The 26,769-nt window shown below is 41.3% G+C and overlaps 1 protein-coding gene across 7 annotated transcripts in view; it reads left to right on the forward strand.

Moving 5' to 3' along the window:
- Positions 1-21,715, forward strand: part of DCAF6 (DDB1 and CUL4 associated factor 6) — a 105,559-nt gene extending 83,844 nt beyond the window's left edge. For all 7 annotated transcript variants that reach the window (XM_058660602.1, XM_058660600.1, XM_058660596.1 and 4 more), the window contains 5 exons: positions 11,211-11,349; positions 13,208-13,364; positions 13,926-14,014; positions 15,373-15,478; positions 21,245-21,715. In XM_058660602.1, the coding sequence (XP_058516585.1) occupies positions 11,211-11,349; positions 13,208-13,364; positions 13,926-14,014; positions 15,373-15,478; positions 21,245-21,306 (553 nt within the window). In that variant the 3' untranslated portion in view covers positions 21,307-21,715. The remainder of the gene's footprint in view (positions 1-11,210; positions 11,350-13,207; positions 13,365-13,925; positions 14,015-15,372; positions 15,479-21,244) is intronic.
- The last annotated feature ends 5,054 nt before the right edge of the window (positions 21,716-26,769 follow it).

A 26,769-nucleotide genomic window follows, 5' to 3' on the forward strand; every position in this document is an offset into this window, starting at 1 on the left:
CTGCTTGGCTAAGAAAACCAGCAGATCTTGGCCAATTGTCTAGACCTCTGCCATCCAAGAGGGAAACTGGCTGAAGCTCCTGGCTTCATCCTGGCCCAGTGCTGCCTGTGTCATCATCCCAAGAGTGAGCCACCAAATGGAAGAGCTCTGTCTTTGCCTCTCCGTCTTTCTTTGTAACTCTGCCTTCCAAAATAAATAAATCTTTTAAAATAACAAAGGGCCTCCCATGTTGAAACCAGTATGCTAAACAATTCATAGCTTGTTTTTTGTGCTGTTTATGGAGTTTTACCTATATTTTAAGGAATACTGTAGTAAAATGTGACATTTCAGTGTTTCTAACTTTTTGGTTCATAATAGCTTCGCAAATCTTAAATATAAAGCTCATTAGATAATTTCAAAAAATTGTATTTGAAAAGCAGAACCCTAGAAAGAGGGAGAAGCATGTCTTCCAACTCCCACTTCTATCCCTAAATGCCCACAACAGCCAGGGCTGGAACAGACACAAGCAGGAGCCAGAAACTGCACCTCTGTCTCCTGCAGGGGTGGCGAGGTCAGGCACTGGAGCCTTCAACAGCTGCCTCCCAGGGCGCACATTAGCAGGAAGATGTCAGAAGTGGAGAAGGAGCATGATCCCAGGATGTAGGTGTTCCACTTGGCAACTTAAGCTACTCTATGACAAAGCCACAGTGCCCACCCCCTGCTTCATAATCTAACCTTAGAATTTTCTTGAAGTTTTTCTGACCAGTGAGATACGGATTTTCATGTTGAAAAAATAAAATGTAAATTCAGGGATCTAGGATTTAGCTCAATTGAATAGCCTTCATATTCATTCTTGTGTGTGTGTGTTAATGTGTCTCCCAAACAGAATAACAACTGACTCCTTGAGCTGTTTGTTATTGCTTTGAAATTGCTGGATGAATCATTTTATATTTATTACTCAATCAAATAAGTGCTAGATATTGTGCTAATGGGTGCTGGTGATACTGAAACACAGTCCCTGTTGTCAGTGAGGTCTCCATTCCCTAGTATATGCACACATGTGCACGTAATTACAACACAGTAATTATGTTGATAAGACTCTGCATGAACAGTGACAGTGTTAAGCACTACTGACTTTAAACTCAGGAAGAAGAAGCAGAATTTTTGTATTTCTTGGTTTGTGACAAAATCATTGTTGGTTCATACAGTTCGTTTTCTTTCTGCTTCCCCACAACACTAGTGGTCATCACTCTCGAATGTTTTGTTTATCATAGATTGCTTCAATAAATGCCAAGCTAGTGTATTATTTCCCTTGTTTGTTTGCTTTTGAATTTTAAAAAACAGAAACTGTCTATGGAACTAGGACTGGCATTTTTTTTCCCCCAGGAAGTATCTCACCAAGATATATGCCCATTGTTAACTGTAGCTTTCTGTTCAGTCATTTTCGCTTCTATCTGATAATCCACGTGTGACTGTACCACAGTTTAACAATTTTCCTGTTGAGGGACATTTGAGTTACTTCTAGTTTTTGTTATTGTTTCCAGTGCTGCTTCAAAAAAAAATCCTAAAGTATATTTCTTGATGCAAAGATTCTCTTGGATGTATACAATAGAAACAGAATATTTAATTTTACGTAATCTTGTTTCCACAGAGGAGAGGCTAAACTAAAAGAATTCCTGGCAGTATATTTTAAATTGTATGTAGACATGTTCTAAATCTTGCTGCTTATTGTACTTTTTTTTAAGATTTATTTATTTATTTTTAAATTTTTATTACAAAGTCAGATATACAGAAAGGAGGAGAGACAGAGAGGAAGATCTTCCGTCCGATGATTCACTCCCCAAGTGAGCACAATGGCCGGTGCTGTGCCAATCCAAATCCAGGAGCCAGGTACTTCCTCCAGGTCTCCCACACAGGTGCAGGATCCCAAAGCATTGGGCCATCCTCAACTGCTTTCCTAGGCCACAAGCAGGGAGCTGGATGGGAAGTAGAGCTGCCGGAATTAGAAACGGCACCCTTATGGGATCCCGGTGTGTGCAAGGCGAGGACCTTAGCTACTAGGCCATAACGCCGGGCCTTGTACTTCTTGATTTTGATAATTGAGTGACCAATAATATCTTGTGGTATTTATATTCATTTCCCAGTTTACAAGTGAACTTAGGCTCCGTTTATAACTATATTTAACTTTCCATAAGGTTGCTAATCAGGCATTTTTTTTCTCTGATTTATTGGAATCTTTAGAAATATTTAATAGGGCCCAGCGTGGTGGCCTAGTGGCTGAAGTCCTCGCCTTGAATGCACTGGGATGCCATTTGGGCGCTGGTTCTAATCCCGGCAGCTCCACTTCCCATCCAGCTTCCTGCTTGTGGCCTGGGAAAGCAGTTGAGGACGGCCCAAAGCTTTGGGACCCTGCACCCCCGTGGGAGACCCGGAAGAAGTTCCTGGTTCCCGGCATCGGATTGGCGCGCATCGGCCCGTTGTGGCTCACTTGGGGAATGAAACATCGGATGGAAGATCTTCCACTCTGTCTCTCCTCCTCTCCGGATATCCGGCTTTCCAATAACAATAAAATCTTTAAAAAAAAAATGCATGGAAAAAGGATTAAAAAGATAAGTTCATTAAAAAAATAAAAAATATATTTTTTAAAGATTTTATTTATTTTTATTGCAAAGTCAGATACACAGGGAGGAGGACAGAGAGAAAGATCTTCTGTCCGATGATTTACTGCCCAAGCGGCCGCAAAGACTTGTATTGCGCTGAGCCGAAGCCAGGAGCCAGGAGCTCTTCCAGATCTCTCACGCGGGTGCAGGGTCCCAAGGCTTTGGGCTGTCCTCGACTGCTTTTCCAGGCCACAAGCAGGGAGTTGGATGGGAAATGGAGCTGCTGGGATTAGAACCGGCACCCATATGGGATCCCGGGGCTTTCAAGGCGAGGACTTTAGCCGCTAGGCCACGCTGCAGGGCCCAAAAAATATATTTTAATACACTCTAATGTACAAATGAACAAATATTTTTCCAGTTTTTTTTCCTTTCTTGACATCATCTTTTGTTCTGCCATTCTGTAATAATTTTTTATACTTATCACTTTGCTTTATTTACAAATTCTCTACCTTTCCCAGAATCTTAACCGTTTGCATTTTAAGGCTTTTGAGGTTTAAATTCTTAATTCACCTGGAATTGATTGTTTGTGATATGTACGTATGTCTTTGCCCAGCCCTGGTAGAGGAGCGTTTCTTTGAACTTCCCAGTGATGTGCTGTCCACTTGTGTCCTGTTTCACGGTTAGATGAACACACAGGCCCTTCTAATTTTAGATTTATAGTCTAAATATCTGCAAAAGCAAGGCTCTGTTCTTTATTCTGTAGAAGAGTCTAAGCTATTCTTTGTCCTTTGATCCATTTCGTAATCTTTTCGGTTTAAACATAATTAATCAGAATATACTACAGTTGTCATAAAATCTACAGTAAACTTGAGTGAAAGTTGACTCATCTATATAATACAAAATAGTTCTCCATTTACTTAATAAATCTTTTGAAAATGCGTTTGATGCATTTAATGATTTTCCACAGGCAGATTTTGTTTTGTTTTGTTTTTCCACAACCAGGTTTTATAGATCCTTCTTTAACTTATGGATGCTTGCTCTTTACAAATGCATTCTCTTTAAATTTTATACTCATAATTGTTGCTTATTTTAGAAATACAGGCCGTTTCACTAAGCATGTATGTAGGCGCATTTTTAATTGGCATGTAAATAGTGAGACTTTGTTTTAGACAGTCATATCATCTGCAAATACTTGCGTTTTTTCCCTCTTCATCGTTGCTATTTCCTTGCTGTGCCAGCTGGCCTTGGTAGTAAATGGCACATCCCATTTTGAAAAGAATGCGCCTCTGTTGGCTTACTTAGGTTGGTGCTTAGGGTTTTTATGGATAACCTGGCATCAGTTTAGGGATGTTCCTTTTTGTGTCATAGTTTAGTAACAACTTTTAATCGTAAATGTGTACTAATATTAGTGCACTTTTTTTCTGTTTCAAGCTCTGGATTTCTTCCTCATTTTGGTAATGTGCAGTAGATACTGCTTATCAACATTTTAATGGTAAATCATCTGTGTTTCCTGGAATAGACCTCAGGTGCTAATGGTGTAATTTTTTGATACACTGTTAGATTTGATGTGTTAATGTTTTGTAAAGAATTTTTGCATATATATTTGAGAAAATTTATTTTCTGTACCGTAGTTCCTCTTTGTCCGTGGTTTTGCTTTCTTTGACTTCAGCTGCCCACAATCTACCAGACTCCAAAAATATTGAAAAGTCCAGGAGTAAACAGTTGAGAAGTTTTAAGTCATACTTCACTGTGAGTAGCATGACCCACCGCTCCCAGCTGGGTAACTGATTTAGTCCGTGGCCGTGGCCATGCTGTGTACTCTGTTCACTTGTTAGTTAGTTGCTTAGTCTCTGCCTGTCACCAGGTTGACTGTCAGAATATCACAGTGCTTGTATTGAACTCAGTACTTGCCTAGGTAGTTATGCTGGCAATTCAGATTTGCCAGAGTAGCTGTAAAGTCATTTTTTTAAGTGAAAAGAGCAAAACCACTTTCATACAGGTTTCACTACAGTACGTTGTTGTTGCTCATCTCCTACTGTGCCTGGTTCTTAAGTTCAGCATTGCCATAGGTATGTATGCGTAGGACAAAATAAAGCCCAGGTAAGGTTTGGTACTATCTGTGGAATCAGGCTTCCACTATGTCTTAGGACAGGGCCCATAGAGCCCTTAGAGATAAGGGGGAACTACTCTATTCTTGGTGTGTTTTTGTTAAAAGTAGTACGACTCAGACTGAATAGGAAAATGGTTCCTCTTTTTCTTTGTCCTGGTAGAGTTTGTATAAGATTGGGATGATCTTTCTTTTGAGAGTTTAGTAATTTCAATGTATTTAAATTCATCTTGGGCTGGAGTTTTCTTTTGAGGAAGATTTCTAAGTATTATTTCAGTGCATTAATAATTGTAGGATTATTTGAATCATTCTCTCTCTCTCCATCCCCCTTTTCCCTCCTCACCTTTCTTCATTTCTTCTGGGTAGAAAAACCAATCATTCCCATCCTCTGGTTCACTGCCCCATTGCCCAAAACTAGGAACCAGACTCGTTACCTCCCGTGTGGGAGGGACCCACAAATTTTAGCCAGTAGCTGTTGCCTTCCAGGGTGTGAGTTGTGAGCTATGACTGGGACTCCAATAAGGAACGCAGGCATCTTCAGCAGCAGCTTGTCCACTAGGCTGAAGGCCCACCCCTCTGTATTTCTGTTTCAGTTACTTTAGGATGCTTTTGTTTGTTTGGGGATTGGGATTTGTCAACGTATATGGATTTTCTTGTTTGTTTTAATATTTATAGGGTTTTGCTTGATTTTTATTATTCAGAAAGCAAATAAAGAGACAGGAGGTTAGCAGCCAGTCTCCCACATGGGTGGCAAGGATACACGTGCCTGAACCATCATCACCTGCTACCTTGTGTGGTATGCATTACCCGAAAGTTGCAATTGAGGCTTGATTGCGGGTGCTGCAGCATGAGAAAGCAGGACTCCTAAGTTATATCTTAGCTGCTACACTTAATGGCTTACTCCTATTATAGTATTTCTATTGTCATTTGAATTTCTGTTGTGTCTTTAATTATAGCTAAGTGTTTAAGATCTTGTTATTTTTCTCTATTATAGAATTACTATATGTATATATATATTTTTAATCTTAAAGCATAATTTACTTTACTTGAAAGAGTCACAGAGAGAAACGAATAGGATAGAAAGATCTTCTACCTGCTGGATCACTCCCTAAACGATTGTGAAGGACAGAGCTGAGCTGACCTGGAGAGGGGAGCCAGGAGTCTCTTCCAGCTTCCCCACGTGTAGGGACTCAAGGCCTTGGCCTTCCCAGGCTGTAAGCACGGAGCTGGATCAGAACTGGAAGAGCTGGGATGCAAAATGGCATCAGTATGGGATGCTGGCTCCATAGATGGCAGATTAGTGTGCTGTGCCATTGTGCCAGCTCCTGTAACTATTTTTAAAGAAACACCTTTTGTCTTAGTTGATCCTCTTACGCATGTTAACCATTTTGTTTTCCATTCGTGGGTTTTAAATTCCTCCTTTTTTTTTTTTGAGATTATTTTATGACTCATTTTAAACTTATTTTTATAAAATGTATTTTTTTTTTTAATTTGAAAAGCGGATTTACACAGAGAGGAGAGACAGAGGGATCTTCCATCCACTAGTTTACTCTGCAAATGGCCACAACAGCCAGAGCTGAGCTGATCTGAAGTTAGGAGCCAAGAACAACCTCTGGGTCTCTCACGTGCATGTTGGAGCCCAGGAACTTGGGCCATCCTCCGCTGCTTTCCCAAGCCACAAGCAGGGAGCTGGATTGGAAGTGGAGCACCTGGGACATGAACTGGTGCCCATATAGGATATTGTATGTGGAGGCTTAGGCTACTATGCCACAGTCCTTTTTCCTTTTGACTTCTTAGGTTGTACACATTCAGCATTGTTGTCATTAACATCCACTCTCCAACGTGTGATCAGAGAAATTGGTTGATATAAGGCCTGTTTTTCCAAATGTGTAGGAATGAGCTATGTGCTCTCATATAGAACAATGATATGTTTGACATTGTTTCATATATGTTTGAAAATAACTCATTACGGTTCTTTAATGCAAAATTGTGTGTATGACCAATGGATTAGATTTTCTAATTGAGCTGTTCAAATCATCTTTTTGATGATGCTTTGTGACAGCTTAATTTGTATAAATTGAGAGAAATGTGTTGAAATCTCTGCACGAATGGTGATTTTGTTTAATTTTTCCTCTAATTCTACTTTTTTTTAAAAATTTCTATTTTTATTGGAAAGACAGTTACAGAGAAAGGGAGAGACAGAGGAAGATATCTTCTGTCTGCTGGTTCACTCACCAAGCACCCACAACAGCTGGAGCTGGGCCAGTCCAAAGCCAGGTCTCCCATATCAGTACGAAGGTTCAAGAACTTGGTTCATCCTCTGCTGTTTCCCAGGCCATTGTCAGGGAGCTGGATCAGAAGTGGAACAGCCAAGACTGGCTCTGGTACCCTTGTGAGATGCTGGAGCCTTGGATGGATGCTTAACTTACTGCACCAGGGCACTGGCCCCCATGTGGGATGCGGGAGCCTTAACTTACACCAGGGCACTAGTCCGCATCCTGCTTTTGAAGCATACTTTGGAGCTGTTTTCATTAGGCGCTTTCACGCTTAACTGTTTTACCTTCTTGGTGAGTTGAACTTCAGGATTTTCTTGAACTTTAATGCTGTTCTTTAACTTCAGTCTATTTTTCAGCACAACTCACTTACGTATTTGTAAAGTAGAGCTAAAGAGAGCTCTCATCCACTACTTGCTCACCAAATAACCACAGTGGTCTGTTCTGGGCCATGCTAATGCCAGAAGCCAGAAACTCCATCCTGGTCTCCCACCCGCATGGATGGCAGGGACTCTTGCATGGAGGTCCTTTTCTGTCACCTCCCCAGCATGTTAGACAGAGGAGGAGCTGAAATGTGATAGCAGTGTCCTGGGAAGAACCTTAATCCGCTGTGCCACACCACCAGCCTCCCTAGTCTATTTTTCTGATTAGTGATACTGTGTTACCTTTCATTTTTATTAGTATTTGCATGACAACTTTTTTTATTGTTAATTACGTTGCATTTTGTGACAGTTTCATAGGCTCTCGGATTCCCCCAACCCCTCCCCGGGCCCTCCCCTCATGGTGGATTCCTCCACCTTGTTGCAGCATTACAGTTCAAATTAAGTCGAGATTCTTTCTTTGCAAACATAAACCAAGCATAGTCCAGCATCTTATTGGCATGACAACTTTTGTCCTCAATCTTTGCTTGGTCTCAATCTTTAGACTGATCATAAATAGTCTTTTTTCCCATTACCCAAATTCCCATTTCACTGTACATGAATTTGATTTAAATTTATTTTGACTATGGCTATATTTGGACTTGTTTTTGAACTTTGAATTCTAATTTTCCTGTCTTTTTTTCTGATTTTTGCTTTTCCCCTTATTGTATTTTTTTTTCTCCTTTGGGTCAGAATTTATACTGCTAGTATTTTTTTTTTACTTGCTTCTGAAATTTCCCTTTCAATTAATTACACAAAGCCTTTATACGCTTCAGAAATCGTGTACCAAATGAGTAAATAACATTTCATGAAAGAATAATCAAAGTTCTCAAAAACAGCTTTGCAAATGTTAGCTTTTAATAGATGCTTATTTGCTAATTGGTGTTTTTCCTATGTGCATTATTTTAATATTCATATGATCAATGTACAGTGTAGTAAAGTACAAATTTATTTCCAGGGACCTATATTCTTCCAGCATTTGTTATGAAATGTCTTCTAGGAAAGTAACTTCATTGTAATAATGATAAGTATATTCATTTCTTTAGAACTGTTAGCAAGGGAGGCCATTCACATGGTTGTGTATATTGATACAGCAGCGGCAGCCACATGACAGCTTTTTAAATTTTGTACGTAGTTTCATTTTATCTGAAAGGCAGAGAATGATATAGCTACAGGTTCACTCCCCAAACGCCCCCAGCAGTCATGGCTGGGCCAGACTGAAGCCAGGAGCCAGGAGCCAGGAACTCATTCCAGGGCTCCCATACAGGTAGCAGAGACCCAGCTGCTTTAACCATCATCTGCTGCCTAGCAGGGTGTACATCAGGAAGCTGGATTGGCAGCTGGGTAACTGGAACTTGAACTAGGCACTCTGCGATGGGTTGCAGGTACCTATAGGGCATCTTAACCTGGGTGTCCAATCCATGCCCCCTTTAATTTTAACCTAAAACATGTGCACATGAAGCTTTTTCTTAGATTGACAAATGATCTAATCTCGGATTTAAACTCTGTAACATAAACTGTATGTCTTAAGATACAAACTTTCAAATGATTACTTATTAGGACAGTTAAACCAAACAAATGCTAAGTGGAACAAATAGAACATTTTCTGGGCCAAACTTTCTAAATGAATATTTATGCTTTGGTGTAGTTCTCCTTGATTCTTAATTTTTATTACCTCATTACAGCCTTAGTTTTGTTTACATGTTGGGTTTTAAATTATTTGAGCTGCCATCTAAATTCTTGTCACCTAATTTCTTTTGTCATCTGTAGCTCTTAAGGCGTTTGGCTTAACAGAGATAGCGAGACAGAAAAAGAGCGAGCCAGCGAGCGCACGCCTCTCAACTCTTCTGTTCTTTACCTCCCAGTCAGATGAAAGATAACAGAGAAAACTCTGCTTTCTGTCTGGGAATTTTTATAACTTAAAAATTTAGTGTAGACTCCTTTTTAGCATAGGAAACTAAAATACTTTTTAAATTAATGTATATGAAAGAATATGCCATTTTACTTTATGAAAAGAACTTTTTTTCATTATAGAAGAGAGAACGTGTGTAATTCTTACATATCTTTTAAGAGACCCCTTTTTATGTGTTTGTTTTTTTTTTTCTTTTACTTGAAAGAGTCAGGAGAGGGAGTGCACAGAGATTTTGCTGCTGATGATTCATTCCCTGGATGGCCGCAGGGTTGGGACTGCGCCCAACTGTAGCCAGGAGCCTCCTGCAGGTCTCCCATGTGGATGTCAGGGGCCCAAGTAACTTGGACCACCCAGCACTGCTTTTCCCAGGCCAGTAACGGAGCTGGATTGGAAGTAGAACAGTCGGGATACAAACTGTCCTGCTTATGGGATGCTGGCATTGCAGGCTGCAGCTTTACCCGCCCTATGATAAAGCCAGCTCCTCAGAGTCTTCTTTAAACATAAGAGTCATTTATTTATTTACGTACTTGCTTGAAAGGCAGAATTAGAGAGGGGTAGGTAATGAGAGAGCAAGGGTCAGGCTTGGCAGTTTCGCATGCTAATACTAGGTGCCGCTATGTGTCCTTGCTGCTGCGTGTACTTCTGCGCACATTCTGCTATTGCTGTCCTCTGGCTTTACCAAATGGCATTGCACCTCGTTATGGACTATGAGCCTCCGGAACCAGGAGCCAGAGACCCTGCTTGCCATCATAAGTAGGTGGTTTTGCACATTCTGTTGTAATATAGTGAAAGACCGATAGAGTGCAACAGTAATAGAATGGATTACGTTAGCAGCGAACATGAAGTGAACATCCTATACTCAAAAAGGGGCAGTGAGCTACAGCTCAGTGAGGCCACGTGATGCTGTATTGTGAGGTGTCATTTGATTGAAGTTCACAAGCAGAATTAATCCTTGCCGTTACAATAGGGTTTTCATAGAATAGGGGCATTTAGAAATTCCTGGGATCCTGGTTATGTTGTGTTCCCTCAGTACTGATATATGAGCAGTTCCTTTGGTAAGAACTCATAAGATTTATCATGACTTTGAACTCTGTATATGTGTCATTCCTCAGTGGTAAATTTACACCTTACATACTGGACCACTTTCAAACTCCCACCAGTGGGGCTTATTTTCCCAAACTCTTGCCACTCTGACAGACATAAATATCTTTTCAATATGACAAACATAAAAATAAGACAACTTGTTTTTGTCATGTTGTTGGTGAAACTGAGCATCTTTTCTATAACTTGTTCCAAGATTCATTTTTCTTAACTCGTTTGCAGGCTTTTCTTGGTTATTAGATGCCAAATTATATTTCTAATAAACTTGAATTAATAAAGTCATTAATACGGGTAAGGAGAAGTTTCTCCTAATAGTGCAATCAGTTTTTTTAAAGAAGGCTTAAACTGTATCTAAGCGACATTTTACTTTCAAAATTGTTTCTGCACTGCTACTATGTGTTAATTTTAATTTCACTTGGTTTCTCAGTGTCTTCACTTTCCTTGTTACAGAGAGGAGCAGAAAGAGCGTTGACTAAACTGTTTTATTTGTAGTGACATTGCACATGCGTCTTGTCTGTATCGTGTTTTATTAAATAGCCCTTTAAAAACCCGTGTGCCGCATGCTTCCTTTACTGTGTCAACCAGGATCACACCTGTGAGTGATCTCTTAACTACAGTGTTTTGTTGTAAGTGACTCAGCTAGTCGGATGCAGCCTCACTGTTGCGTCTTCCTCTTTATGCCTTTGGTTGGGGGTTACCTCACTGCGATAGGTATGTTCTGAATTTGATGCATTTTATAAGTCTTTATCATTCTGCAGTAGGCTGTGAATGTTTTTTATTTATTTTTGTTTTTTTTTTCTTTCAATATGTAAAACGTAGACGCTCTGCCGTTGCCCGCATTCAGGAGTTCTTCAGGCGGAGAAAAGAAAGGAAAGAAATGGAAGAATTGGATACTTTGAACATTAGAAGGCCACTGGTTAAAATGGTTTATAAAGGCCATCGCAACTCCAGGACAATGGTACTCAACACTCATGGCATTCTGTGGTGAAATTGCAGCTTGACATGTTTTTTCTGTACTGATTGCCTTCATGTATTGCCACTTCAGTTACCTGTTTCTTCATACATGGTTCATTTCGCTCTGTAACACAGTGTGAAAAGCCACTACTTTTTACAAGAAAACTCTACCATGATGATGGAATATATTTTAATTTTTAGAAATTTTATGCACACATCCACTGCTCCTTTTCTTTCACACTTGCCACTGTCTAGCTGAACAGTTCCTAGTGCTTTTGTTCGTTTGGGAGAGAAGTATTTGTGTTTATGAAATACAGGTTGATAGCAGAATATAATCAGAAAGTCTACTTAGCAAGTAAGTATTTTTGTTGGTTATTTCATCTCGCTACACTTCAGTTATATCTGTAAAATAATCATATCAGACCAAATGAACTTTTAAGATCTTGTCTAGTATTCACCAGTTATGTAATTAGAGCATCTTTTCAGATAATTATTGTTATAACTGTTATGAACAATTTATATATGGAAAGTGCTACTCTTATATATTCATTGAATGAGAAAAAAGTATCTACAGAATCTGTTTCAACCTGCTCTCTTTGGGGCAGGGAAATAATTAGCTGACTTTATGCTTATCATTGACAGCAACAGTGGAATTATTTTGAAAGCTACTCAGTATTAATAGATGCAGCTAATTTACACTTGTTGCATTTTTCTAGTTTAGATTCTGGAGGCGATGGGCATCTGGCCTGGCATGTTGAAGTGCCTAGCTTTGGTTCCTAGCCCTTGTTCCTGACCCAGCTTCCTGCTGCTGCAGGCCTTGAAGGCAGTGATGTGGCTCATGTGACTGAAGTCTTGTCACCTGTGTGGAGGATTTAGGTTGAGTTCATGACTCCGAGCTTTGGCCCAGCCCACTCTCTGCTCTTGGTGGGCATAGGGGAAATGAACCAGCAGAGAAGAGTTCTGGGTTTTTTGGATGAAAATCATTAATTGAAAGGATAAATGAAAAGAAGAAAGAAGTAAACGTAATAGTAATTCTTAGAAATAAAACTAGCTCTACTAGAGTAGCACCTGCAGATAAAACGATGTAAAGCATCCAGAAATGAAATATAAAGGGATTTTTTGATGGTTAATTCATTTAAAGTTGTCATCATAGCTATTCCAGTATACCACATTCCTTGTCTGATTTCTTCCTAAAAGCAAATACATTTATATCTTTCCTCCTCAATTGCGCAACTAATTGAGCTAATTAGCAGCTAATAAAAAAATTTACTATATTTTGTACTTTCAGCAACAGATACAAGATAATTCCTTTCTTGAGTGAAATATTTTATTGTCTTAAAAACTAAAATGACACAAATATTGGAAGGTTCAGTGACATGTATATAGTAACGTGTGTATATATATATACACACATATATATATGTACTTTTTCTCTCTATATATAGATAGATGTAGTAACATGTATGTGTGTTTTTTTTTCCAAAATCCAGAAGCTGTCCATCTATTTATAACTTATAAATTAGTGGGGCTCTGCATTGTGGCATAAGGGGTTGAACCACTGCCTGTGATGCTGGCAGTTCCTGTCAGAACAGTTATTAATAAGTACCTGCTAAATGCTAGGTACTCTATCGGGCTATAAATGTAGTATTAAGTATAGTAGGGTCCCTGTCCTCATAGGGAACTTTTCATTACTGCCAGCACTTTATTCTGTTATGATATTACGATACTAGAAGAGAACATCTCTCAATTTTAATTTCTTTTTTAAGGCAGTTCATTTTTAAGTGTAGGAATAGCAAACATCTTTGTCTTACTAACTTGGAGTTGCATTTTCATTTATTTTTCCTTTTTTAAACTCGCCTTAGATAAAAGAAGCCAATTTCTGGGGTGCTAACTTTGTAATGAGTGGTTCTGACTGCGGCCACATCTTCATCTGGGATCGGCACACTGCCGAGCACTTGATGCTTCTGGAAGCCGACAATCACGTGGTGAACTGCCTGCAGCCCCATCCCTTCGACCCAAGTGAGAAGACCTTTCAGAGAATTAGAGGGGCACCAGCTCTAAGTTTATCCTACTCGTTAATATTATAAAAATGTTCCAGATTTTCTTTTTGGAGTCAGTTATAGCTCTACTTGTACTTAAAATCAGAAATACCTAATATGTGCTGTTGACAAAAGTATATAGAAACAGTTCAGACATTTCTGCTTGTAAGTTTTATCAACTGTAAGAAGTTTAGCAGGACAGAACTTTGCAATACTTCACCTCCAGGCCTTTTTAGCACTCATGTTTCTGAATCGGTTTCCCAGAGCAGAGGAACACTGGCTCGCTCTTGCCTTCTGTTTGAAATGTCCTACGTATCTCATAAGAAAGCAAGAAATAAGACAAAAACTTCCACATGGTTTTAAAATTGTATTCTATGATGTTTAGAAAATCTTTAATAATATTACCGATTAGTAGATAAATGGATAAATACAATTTCCATACAAACTCTTGGTGTGTGTGTGTACATGCATAATACATGTTTTCTTGTGTTAGAGACATTTTCCCAAGCTTTATGTTAATGCGCATACATTTTATTTCTAGTTCTAGCCTCATCTGGCATAGATTATGATATAAAGATCTGGTCACCACTGGAAGAGTCAAGGATTTTTAACCGAAAACTTGCTGATGAAGTAAGATTTTTATTATACTTATCACAGACCACATTTCATTTTCTTCCTAAAATACCTTTCTCAGAGTAACCAAAGAAGGTTATTATTAGATGCTAACATGAAGCACATTTATGCAGCTAAGGAGGTCAACTTTTAAGACAGAAAAGTTATGATAAAAATATGCCTGTAACACTAGAGAGATCAAACCAGCATAGTTGCTTGCCAATTATAATATTGATTATTAGAAATATGAGCATATACATATTGTAGTTTGGAAAATAGGTTTAATTATCTGTGCTTATTATAAAAAAGAAGAAGAAAAAGAGCTTCGCAACCAGGATATGACAACAGGCTTCCTGTCACCATGTTGGAGACCTAGATGCTGCATTTCTGGCTCCCAGCTTTGACCCCAGATGGTGTCCTTGTGGGCATCTGGGGAGTAAACCAACAAACAGGAGCTTTCACTCTGACTCTTAAATAAATAACTCAGGCTAGGTTCAAAAAGATACAGCCTTAGGGTTTATAATCTAATTGGAAAGATAGTCACATATAAACAAGCAACTGGAATTTAATGGGATTAGTGTCAGGGAAATATGCATATTGTTTGGGAAGCCCATACAGAAGGAACAACTGTGTTTCTAAGGCATTAGATGTGATGGGCAAGTCTTCACACAGGAAATAAAAATTGGACTGAAGTTTGAATAATTTCTCAGACAAGGAGCAAAGGAACATTTGAGACAAAAGGATCAGCATGTGTCAAGTTGCATGGTAATTTGTATGTTCAAAAGTAGCTCGGTTGTAATAAAAAGCAGATGTGGCAATATTATAAGATCCTTATGGGGCAACCTGGTGAGTTGGGATTTATTATTATGTCATTGGGAAACCTGTTGGTTAGGTTAGCATCTTTCTCATGTGTTACCTTCTCTCTTCATCTCCCTGGTTGCTTTTCTGCCTTCTTTTGTTTTTGGCTCATTACTACCCATTAGATCTAGGTGTTCATGAATATTCGTTTAGTCCTATTCTTGAAACTTCACACTTAATTCATTGCCAGATCCACTTGTCCCAAAGTGTGGTTTTCAAGACAACTTTGCTTCAAAGTAGAATCTTCTCAAGGGAACCAAGTGATAATAGTTCAGCATTATTGTATCACTAAACACACTGTAGATGAAAATAGTAAGCCAATATAACGTGGACTGCTCTGACAAACTACTTTAGTAGAATAATAATAATAATAAATAAAACAACTACAGGTATCATATATAAAGAAAAAAATAATTCCTCCTCAAACTTGCTAATTTTTTTAACTGCTTTCCTAACCCTCAAGGGATATATACACTTAGTCTTTGCTCTCTAACCTGGTTGTTTAACTTACTTTATAGGTTATAACTCGAAATGAACTCATGTTGGAAGAGACTAGAAATACCATTACAGTTCCAGCCTCTTTCATGTTGAGAATGTTGGCTTCACTGAACCACATCCGAGCCGGTAAGTACTCCCACCATGCTTGTAAAACCATTACTCCATGTGAGAAATATGTAGGTATTTAAAATGTACTTTAAAGATTTCATGTAATATCTTTGGTCACAAAGTGAAGCTAGCTTAACTTCTGACTAGCATTTCTCTGAACACTTATAAATTAAATGTATTGAAAAATATTCACGATGAAAAGAATGAGTCACGTGAATCCTTTCACCAGCTGTTCTTGGCTTCTGGGTGCAGAGCTGTACCCAGCCCTGAAGAACACCTAACTAGTACTTGGTCAAAACCAGTCATAGCCTGGACAAAAACAAGTGTAATGTGCTAAGGAAATAGAAAGAATATATTACATACTTTTTCCAAATATACATGTATATAGAGATGTTTCCTTTGCTTTTAGGGTGATAAGCTGTGGAAGTTGAGTACCACAGATGCACAAAGATGCATGGGTTACAATTAATCTTCAAGAAAGAATTCAACTGTCCATATTCAAACAGTAGAAAAGGTCTCATGTTCACTATAGACAACATAATTTTATCAAACAAGAAGTGTTTATCAAACTTCACTAATTTCATAAATAGGAATTCTGTCCTGTCTAACTGCTCCACCCTTTCTGGCTGGCTGTGAATTTTGGAGACACACCAAGCACCCCCCCCGCCCCCGGAGTTTTGAAATTGTGTAGCTCCTTCATCTTGCCTTTTCATTAAGCTAACTTATACCTACCCTGCAAGTCGATATCACTTCCTCTGAAAGGATGGGAAATGGAAAGACAAATGTTCCTTGCAAAATAAACTGCATGTACCATTTCAAAGTCCCATGTGTTTGTACGTAAAAAGAGAAAAAGTAGGACCCTGCATAGTAGCCTAGTGGCTAAAGTCTTTGCCTTGCATATGCCGGGATCCTGTATGGGCGCTGATTTAATCCCGGTGGCCCCGTTTCCCATTCCGCTCCTTGCTTGTGGCCTGGGAAAGCAGTCCAGGATGGTCCAAGGCCTCAGACTCCTGGCTTCAGAACGGCTCAGCTCCAGCCATTGCGGCCATTGAAGTAAACCAGTGGTTGGATCTTTCTGTCTCTGCTTCTGTCAGTGTGATCTGCCTTTCTAATAAAAATAAATAAACCTTTTAAAAAAAATTTCTCACTGTAATATCTTATGATCTGTTTTCCTCACAAGCACTGAATCACCCTTAAAATTCATCCATTTGGATTTCAGAAATAGGAGGAAGGATTTTTTTTAAACTAGTATTATTTATTTTTTAATTGGAAAGATATACAGAGAGGAGGAGAGACAGAGAGGAAGATATTCCTCTGTCCAATGATTCACTCCCCAAGTGGCTGCAGTGGCCGGAACTGTGCCGATCTGAAGCCAGGAACCTGGAACCTCCTCTGGGTCTCCCACACAGGTGCAGCATCCCAGGGCTTTGGGTGTCCTTGACTGCTTTCCCAGGCCGCAAGCAGGGAGCTGGATGGGAAGCGGGGTCCCCGGGATTAGAACCGGCGCCCATGTGGGATCCCGGCGCGTTCAAGGTGAGGACATTAGCCACTATGCCACAGCGCCGAGCCCTGGAGGAAGCATTATTAATAATTTATGGTGAATGTCTCTTTCTCGAGTTTTCCTATAGAAAATTATTTCTCCTTCCAATTGTGTAAGAATCTGTTTTACTGTGGTAAATGGTTTATTAGCAAATAGTGTCATCTTGTTTTAGGATCCACTAACATATTTTGTAGTATAAGAATTTCTCTTCCATTTCTCTTTGCCAACAGTCAGAAATGCACAATTTCTGGTGGACTTAGTTCATCTTCTTGCTGCTTTTAGGCAGAAGGCAAGATATCGTAAGGCTCCCCAAGAGTTTGTCTTTCTGCTGCTTTTAGCCTTAAGACAGCCTGGATATCTGACAGATTACTCAGTCAACCACTGCTTTCTTCTTTCAGTATGCAGCAGTCCAAGTACAATAATGCATTCCTGTTCAGGAGGGTTGGGGTGAACTTGACCAAATAAAAAAGCACAGGTGCACAAGATACCTCCGGCCATGCGCCATCTCAGAGGCTTCCTGGGAAGCCATGGAGTGAATGAGAGATGCGTCCTTCTGCTAGAACGCTGTTAGTGAAAGGCCTACTCCACGTCACCTGTGGGGATTTTATTTTGTTTCATTTGTTTGAAAGAGCACACACTTCCATCTGTTGGTTCACTCCCCAAATGGTTGCAGAGGTGGTCTGGGCCTGCCCAAAGCCAGGGCCCAGAACTCTATCCTGGTCTGCTGTATGGGTGCAGGGACCCGGTTTACTTGGTCCACCTGAGCCATTGCTAGTATCTGATGCTTGCTCTGATGTGTGTGTGGGGGGGCCTACATCATAAAGGCTCCTCTCCACCCCACCCCATTTTTTTTACATGATCAACTTCCGGGGTTCTAGAACAACAGTTAAGCCACTGCTTGCAATGCTAACATCCCCTATGGGCATCGTCTCCTTTCCTTTCATTCATTCTGTTCATTACCTTCCTTTTCCTCGATCGTGTAACACTCGTTTTGTTTATTTGTTTCCTTATTACATATTAGAGGGAAAGATGCTTTGTCTGTTTTCCTGCTCCTGAAAGTAAGCTAGTTTGTCTTACTCACAGCTATGTCTTTAACCCTTTGCACAGAGCCTAACACATAAGGCTGGCTCAATAAATGTTGAATAAATGGGTAAATGCATGCACTTTGAGCTAACAATGAGTTTTATTTATCATTTTCGTTAAGAAAATAAATATTGTATAGTGGAAAGCCTGGAAATTGAAATGGTATCTTTTTGCAATACAGGTTTCCTTTGAGGAATTTGTTTTTATTATCTCATTTGCTCCCCCCCCAAAGAAACTTAATATCCCTTCATATCATATGTTCCCCAGACAGATTAATCTCTTAGAGGCTAATGAAAGGAATGAACAGAGTGAAAGGAGCCTTTCCACAGCTGTGGATCTTCTCTGCAGAGGTGATTTGGTGTCGGCTGCTCTGCAGGGACACGGAAGCAGTTCGCACTTCGATTTTCCTTTCCAAGGTCCTGCAGACCTCCTTGAGCTGTGGTTGGCAGCCAAGCGTTGAACTGCTGCACAGTTTCCTGCTTCGCTAGCATTCTGTGAACACAGCGTTCACTGTCTCTTAGAAATTGGATTTACATTCTGAGCAAGATTGCTATCTGGCAGTTAAAGGACTTGGATTTGAGCACAAAACAGCTATTGTGCCCTCTTGGGTCCATAAGCGGCTGTCAGCTCTTTTGTGTCTGTCCTAGGAAACTCTGGCCTCACCCTGTCTCCTTGTGGCATGTTTTGGACTACAAATTGTGTCCTCTATGCTAGACTTCCTGATTTGGAAAACTTTGACAGTTCTTCTTACCTGTATTTCCCCTCTGTGTTTATAGTGTAACAACAACAACAACAACAAATGGAGTTGCTGCCTGCCAACTAAAATGGGCTGATTTCTACTTGCTCGTGTTCTGCTAGTATGATAGAATAGGTTTCTTTTTTTTTTTAATTAATTTATTCATTAATTACATTGTATTATGTGACACAGTTTCATAGGTACTGGGATCCTTCCCACCCCTCCCCAGAATAGGTTTCTTAAATGTAGTCCTATACAGGATTCCCATTCATGATGTGTATTTAAGTGGAACAGCAAGAAGGTATTTCACCCAGTAATAATACAGTGTTGAAGCAGGGTCTCTCTCTCTCTCTCTCTCTCTCTCTCACAGTGGGTTAAGCTGACACTTGGGATAGCCAAAGACCATACTGGATTTCTGGTTTGAGCCCAAACGACTCCTGCTCTAACCCCCTGCTAATCCATCCTGGGTGGCAGTATCCAGGGGCAACTCCAGTGGGTGGGTCCCTGCCACCTGGAAGGCCTGTAGTGGAGTTCCTGACTCCCGGCTTTGGCTTGGCTCTGTCCTGGCTGCTGCAGGCCTCTGAGGACTGAACCAGCAGATGGAGGCTAGCTCTCTTGCTGTCTCTTTCCCCTTCTCACCCTCCCAACTCTCTTCACCTCTTCCTTCCCTGTCTCCTTCCCTCCCACCCGTTACTCTGCCTTTCAAGGAGATGAGAATAAACATTAAAACAAACAAGATATAACTACAGTAAGGCTAAAAAGGAAATTGAAGAGATACTATGATTTTCTTCTGCATACTGACATCCCTGTGGTAGCTCTTTATTAGAGATTCTTCCACTGTGTTTAGATTCCTTTGTGATTTGTGAAAGTCTATTCGAATATTATTTTCATTTATCTTATAAATGTATTATGAGTACTTACATAATAATAGCTAAAACTATAATTACACCAATAATTCTTACACATTACCTGAGTTTTCTGGTATTGGAAGTGGCGTCTGCTGAGAGGAGCATTAATTTAATTCACTTGGATAATTAAGCATAGAATCCATGTTGTGTATTCTTGGTGCTATTCACGCTAGGGTACAGCGGGAATATTTTAGTCTCTTTACATAATAAATTAGACTTCAGTATTGCTGTTGAAAGTGCTATGAATTATTTCTAAGCTTAAGATCTCCTAAGTTACTTCGGGCCAGTGTTTCTGTAGCAGAAATACCCTAGTTTCCATTCGAGTAGTGGTAGTGATGTTATGCTGTTGTCTTCCTCATATGCCCTCATGTAGTGTATCTTATCTTTCTTTGTTTTAAGATTTATTTTATTTTTATTGGAAAGTCAGATATACAGAGAGGAGGAGAAACACACAGAAAGATGCTCTGTCCAATTGTTCACTCCCCAAGTGGCCATAACGGCTGGAACTGCACTGATCTGAAGCCAGGAGCCTGGAGCTTCCTCTGGGTCTCCCACTTGGGTGCAGGGTCCCAAGGCTTTGGGCATCCTTGACTGCTTTCCCAGGCCACAAGCAGGGAGCTGGATGGGAAGCAGGGCTGCCGGGATTAGAACCGGTGCCCGTATGGGATCTCGACACCTGCAAAGCAAGGACTCTAGCTGCTAGGCTGTCGTGCTGGGCCCATATCTTACCTTTCTAAAGCTCATATTCAGCATGCCTTCATTGCTCACCCTGTACTAAGCTCAGAGGATAGAAGCATCAAACAGAATCCTGCCCTCCAGCAGCTTCCAGTCTAGTCTGCACAAAGACAGGCATTCAGCTGTCACTGCAGTTAGCATTCATCATTTTGCAGTTGTATAAGATTTTTTGGAATGTGGAGGAGAAAATTTCATGAAGGAGATAGTAATTATATTGAGCAGAACCTCTGTAGCTAAGGAACTTTACAAAAGTGTCCCGGGCAGAAGAACAAAAGCATAAACCGTGGAAGTTTGAGAGAACCTGTGTGCTCCCTTACCAGTCTGTAATTATGTGTATTCCACCTGGATACTCTTAGAGGACAGTTACTTCATCTCAAGAGATTTTTGCCAGCATGTTTCCATAGTCCTCCACAGTGTGGTCCTGTATCCTCACACAGCCTTCCTGCCCTGCCAGAGCACCTGGTACACCCCCTTTACTGCTGCTCTTGACAGTGCACATAGCGGGGGCTTCCTGGGGCAGTTTTTGATTATTTTTACTTTTTAAAATTACTTATATACTTCAAGCCAACAATGCTGTGTTCTTATTTTTTTAACTTAAACGCAATAACAACAGCAAAAGAAAAAATTTGCCTACCTGTAATAGTGTACTGATTTTTACCCATGGATGCATTGAATTTTAAGTACTTTAATAAGTTTAAAATAAAAGGCATTGGTAACCATTTGTAATGCTGTAGGTATTTCTTTTTATGACTTTCCTACCTGCTTGTCTGTTTGAACCCCAGACCGACTGGAAGGTGACAGATCAGAAGGCTCCGGTCAGGAGAATGAGACTGAGGAGGAGTAACAGCCACCTCTCCGGGCAAGCACTGAGACGTTCTGAAATTTGTATAAGACAATTGATTATATATATATTTTTTCCTCACAGAATTTTAGTGCGATTTTAAGGCTATCATTTTTTGGAATTTTTCCCCTTTTTGGGGATAATCTAACATTGGTTTGGAATGAGTGTGTGCATGAATTGTGGAGAGTATGTTGAACAAAACTAGCAAAATGTTTTTAAAACCTTTTGCGGGTATGAGAAATGCTAGAAACTGCGAAGTGCAATATTCCCCCGAACCTTCAGATGTGGGAGCTTGGATCAATGTTGAAGTGTAATTTTCATTATAGTGAAAATGTTGGTTCAAATAAATTTCTACACTTGCCATTTGCATGTTTGTGACTTTCTGATTAAAGAAGATGGTTGTTTTAAGATATCCTAAGTTTGACTTTTCATTTAATGCTTTGGTTTGGTTTTGTAGTTTTTCAGAGAGACAGAGCTCCAGTCTGCTGGGCAGTTGCTCAGATGGCTGCAGCCGCTCGGCCTGGGCCAGTCCCAGTCCAGGAGCCAAGAAAGTAGCCTAGGTTTCACACGTGAGAAGCAGAGACGACCTCTGAACCAGTAGGCCAAAAGCCGCCCCTGCCTTACTGTTGTGTTGCATGTTTTCCTAGCCTTTTCTGGAATGTGAGAGGCCTTGTTTTGTTCTTTCTAGATTTAATAACCTTATCTGTCTGGACTTCTGTGTGACACAATCACATAGAAGAGCTGTTTTCATTTTTCTTTCCAAAGTTTATCCTTACCTGTAGTGATTTTTTTTTAAAGATTTATTCATTTTATTACAGCCAGATATACACAAGAGGAGGAGAGACAGAGAGGAAGATCTTCCGTCCGATGATTCACTCCCCAAGTGAGCTGCAACAGGCCGGTGCACGCTGATCCGAAGCTGGGAACCTGGAACCTCTTCCAGGTCTCCCACGCAGGTGCGGGGTCCCAATGCATTGGGCCGTCCTCAACTGCTTTCCCAGGCCACAAGCAGGGAGCTGGATGGGAAGTAGAGCTGCTGGGATTAGAACCGGTGACCATATGGGATCCCGGGGCTTTCAAGGCGAGGACTTTAGCAGCTAGGCCACGCCGCCGGGCCCACCTGTAGTGATTTTTCCTGATTATTGGTTCCAGTCTCTCAGGTGTGGGAGTTGGTCGTGAAGCAGAAAGCACTAACAGCACTGTGGAAGCCTCACTTGTTATGGACTGCTTCTGGAGACACTCGTCTCTGGGCTAGTTCTCTCTCAATTCTAGGTTTCACAACCAGGTACTGACCATCGACAGTCTTCAGTAAAGATTTCTGTACATGCTTACCTCTAATGTTTGCTTCCACTGAAGCCATCTGCACCTAGAAACATGTTGTTTCAAAGTGAGGACTTAAAACTACGCCAACAAGCCTAATCCCGCAGTCATACTCCTAAAACGTTCGTTGTGCTGATGTCTTTACATCAGTCTAATCACATGCTTATATCTCTTCAGCCCATCCATCAAATAAGTAAAATATCTTCTCGGTGCCCATTTATTCTCTATTTATACACTTTTTTTTTCTTTACAAGAAGGTTTATTTACTTGAAACGCAGAGCTATGGAGTGAGAGAGAGAGACAAATGGCCTCAATGGCCAAAGTTGGGCCAGACTGCAGCCGAAAGCCTGGAACTCTGAATCTGCCTCCTAGGTCAGGGGTCCAAGGACTCAAACCGTCTCCCCTGTGTCCTCGGGTTCAGCAGCAACAAGCTGGATCCGAAGCAGGGCAGCCAGAATTCAGGCCAGTGGTTCCATGGCGTGCCAGTGTCACAGGCAGTAACCTAATCCACTGTGCCAAAACACCAGTCCCTATTTACGTATTTTTGTGATATCTCTTCATCATCCAAATGAGCATAATACACATCCCTGGCTTTTCTCTCTCTCTCTCTCTCTCTCTCTCTCTGTCCAAAGTCTCCTTCAGAAGCCAGATCTGCCAGGTGGGAAAGAGACAGTTAGTTCACTGCCTTGGAAGCTTGATACTTTGAAGGCAAAAAAACAAGTTGCTGTGTCCAGTGCTGAGTGGGCCAAAGGATAGTTTCAAAGGCATGTAGCCCTACCACCATCCCTCTTCTCTCTTTCATATACCCTCACTCGTGTACATGCGCATGTACACGTACACATTCATACACTTGACATTGCAGATGTCTGAGAAGGCACATTGATTCTGAGATGCATTTGAGTTTACAGTCACTGAGTACCTGGGAACTATCCTGCTTGGGGACATCAGCTACTGACCCTGGGGACTTCTTTGTGACCTTTAGTTCACTCTGTCCCCTTGCCAGCCACTAGGTGAAGAAGTGGAATTAGACATTTGGAGTATTCATTGAATCTGCCCTGGAGCAGATATCTAGTGCAGGCAAAATTGTAAGACTGACGTAAGAAACAGCTGGAATCGTCAGGGTCAGAGCTGCAGGCTGGGATAACTCACCCAGCACTTTGAGCATCAGCCTGGAGCAGTGGCTCTTCGCCTCACTTGAGGTGGACAGCAGACCATCCGTCACCATGGACACCACTGGCAATGCAGATCCCAGTTCTGCCCTGGTTACCTCAAGCCTGGGCTCCTCTCTGGTGATGACTTTTTAATGTTTTTGCTGGAACAGCTGCCGCCTTTTTGAATAATATAACACAACTAGTATGGTTTTATTAGCAAATAGTTTAAATGTCCTGGAGAGAGGGGCTGATTCAGCTATTGAGAGTAAGGCCTAACGTGTCTCGAGCTGGGCCGCCGACAGTCTCAGGGTGGCGAGCAGGGCTCTCTGTCCTCCTGGGAGGCCGCAGGCCCAGGGACACTGCCACATGGAAGAGCAAGCAGAGTTTTGTACAGAGGGTAATCACTCTTCATTTGGCAGGTGCGCTGGGCTCGGCAAGTTACGATCAGTTGGGTTTCAGCATCTGGCCCTTGCCACGGACAAGCGGACATGCAAATCCACATTAGAAAATGAGATGAGTGGCTAGGGGGATAAAGACACCGAGCTTTAAGCAAACAGCTACTGCGGGATGGCTGGACAGCACAAGGAACTATTATTGGTTCCCTGCTCGTGCCCTCGAATCTCAGGATTTCTCTTGGCTCCTCTTCAAAGGGGTGATTGCATTTACCCTTTCTGTGTCACATGGGCTGATTAGAACCAAAGCCCAAAATGCGATGCTGTGATAAAACATTGCAGATATGCCACAGACAGGTGGTGGCAAGCTGACAGGATGAAGCTACTGGAGGACTCTGAGTCAGGGAGAGGTAAGAGAAGCAGCAGAAGTGGCATTGTTCACAACGCCACAGCTCTTGATAGAGGACGGAAAAGGAGGTGTGAACTCTTATTTTCTGCTTATTTTGCTGTGAACCCAAGGCTGCTCTCAAAAAATAAAGTTGTATTTCTGGGGCTAGTGCAATGTGTAACAGGTTAATCTTAGGTGGGTCCAGCATCCTGCTTGGACACTGATGCAAGTCCAGCGGTTTCACTGCTAATCCAGCTTATTGCTAATGGCCTGGGAAAGCAGCAAAGAATGGCCCAAGGCCTTGGGCCCCTGCACCTGCATGGGAGACTTGGAAGAAGCTCCTGACTGCTGATCAGCTCAGTTCTAGCTGTTGCAGCCCTTTGGAGAGCGAACCAGCAGGTAGAAGAATGTCTAGCTCCCACTTTCAAGTAAAATAACTCTTTAAAACAACACAAAACTGTACTTCAAGGTACAAACCAGTATCTCAGAGTTACAGTTATTAAAAAAAAATGTGTATTCCAAAATATTTTTAAAGTTTTTATCAAAGAATAATAGCCCCTACAAGTGGTGATTTTGCAGAGAAATTTTGGTGTTGAGTATTTATTAGGTGGGTAAGCCAGAAAGGCAGCAAAGACAGAAACTACTCTACAGAAGAAGAGTACCATGTCCCAGCCACTTCGAGTCCACAGGGGAGGACCCCAGAAAGTTGGGTCACTAGTGCTTACACACACCCTTGGGACGAGAGGCCTTCCGCGGTGCTGCAGAGCGGGTCAGGCATGGCTAGGGGACTTGGTCCTGAGCTTGTCCTGAGCCTCCAAGTAACGACCTGCCAGTCGTCCTCTGGCTTTATTAGAAGATGGGAAACAAGGATCAATAAATGCATGGATAGATACAGCATTCATGAAGTCTTTAAAGACTGAGTTTAGAGTATTTTTGGACATGGTAAGAAGTAGGGCATTTCACAACACTCCATGAATTTAACAGCCTTGGAGGAATTTCAGAAAAATACGTGGGTAATTGAAGTCCAGTGACTTTGATATATCCCTCCTCCAACTCAGCCTGTCTGTCTCCATTGGAGAAAAAAAGGAGGGGGAAGAGACACCCCAAAAAGCCCACAGACCCCAAGTCCAAATACAGAGTCACAATTTCCACAGCGATACACATCCTAAAACCATATTGAATCAGGCAAACAAAACTATTCCAAACACACTTGACGTTTATAAATATTTATTATAATCCTAGACAATCTTTTTAAAATGTCATCCAAAAACTTCAAGTTAAATATATTTTAGCATTAGCTTTTTTTTTTTTTTTTTTTTTTTTTTTTTTTTTTTGTCCTTTTTGATTGGCTTTTCACCTCTTCTGCTTCCTGGGGCCCAGCAGCCCTTGACAGTCCTGCGTATGAACAGCTGTATCTTGCTGTACTCCGTGTGGCCCAGGCCCGGGGACTCCGTGAAACACTCCCTCCCCCAGAGGCTGTCTCCTCTCATTTCTGGTGTTTCCCAATGGTATCAGATAGAAACACAAATGGCTTCTAATTCCTCAGTGATTGTTAGCTGCTCAGGAAAATGCTTTCTGAGGGAAATGGATACAGCTTTGTGTGTGACATTCTAAAAACAGCACTGACCACAATGATGCTCTTTGAAATCTCACAGAGAATTGAAAGCGTGTGCTTTCGATTCTTCTCAATGAATCCACTGTCCTTGGGCCTTCAGTTCACTCAGGTCTGGCCAGCAGATTTTATTATCTGCCCCGTGCCTTTGTTCAACCACAATAGTTCTTCCTGCCTTGTCTAATAATGACCACTTTTAACTCTTCCTCATCCTACGGAGCTCCAAGGCTGGCTCCTTTTTCTCTCAGCCCCATGACCGAGTCCTGGAACTTGGCCCCCTCTGAGCTTATCTCACTTTGAGGACCTGGACTTTTCCCACAGGTCTCTTTGGACTCTGTCCTTTCTGTGCAACCCACAGGGACAGGATGCCCCTGCCCCTCCCTGCGGGGCCCTAAGGCTGGCAGAGCACAGCCATTTTCCCCTGGACTCTGCAGGCACCGTGTGTGGTCAGCCAGATTCAAGCCCTAGCCTGCCTCTTCCTCACAAGCTTGGGGGACCAGAGACACTGTGAGCCCCGAGTGCAGGCAAACAGTCCCTCTGTCACTGCACCGTGGAGCTCTTCTCAGCACCTGGATTCTTTTTCAGGGGGAGGATCCTGTTCCA

Source organism: Ochotona princeps, chromosome 2, assembly GCF_030435755.1.
Source record: "Ochotona princeps isolate mOchPri1 chromosome 2, mOchPri1.hap1, whole genome shotgun sequence".
Lineage (NCBI taxonomy): Eukaryota > Metazoa > Chordata > Mammalia > Lagomorpha > Ochotonidae > Ochotona > Ochotona princeps.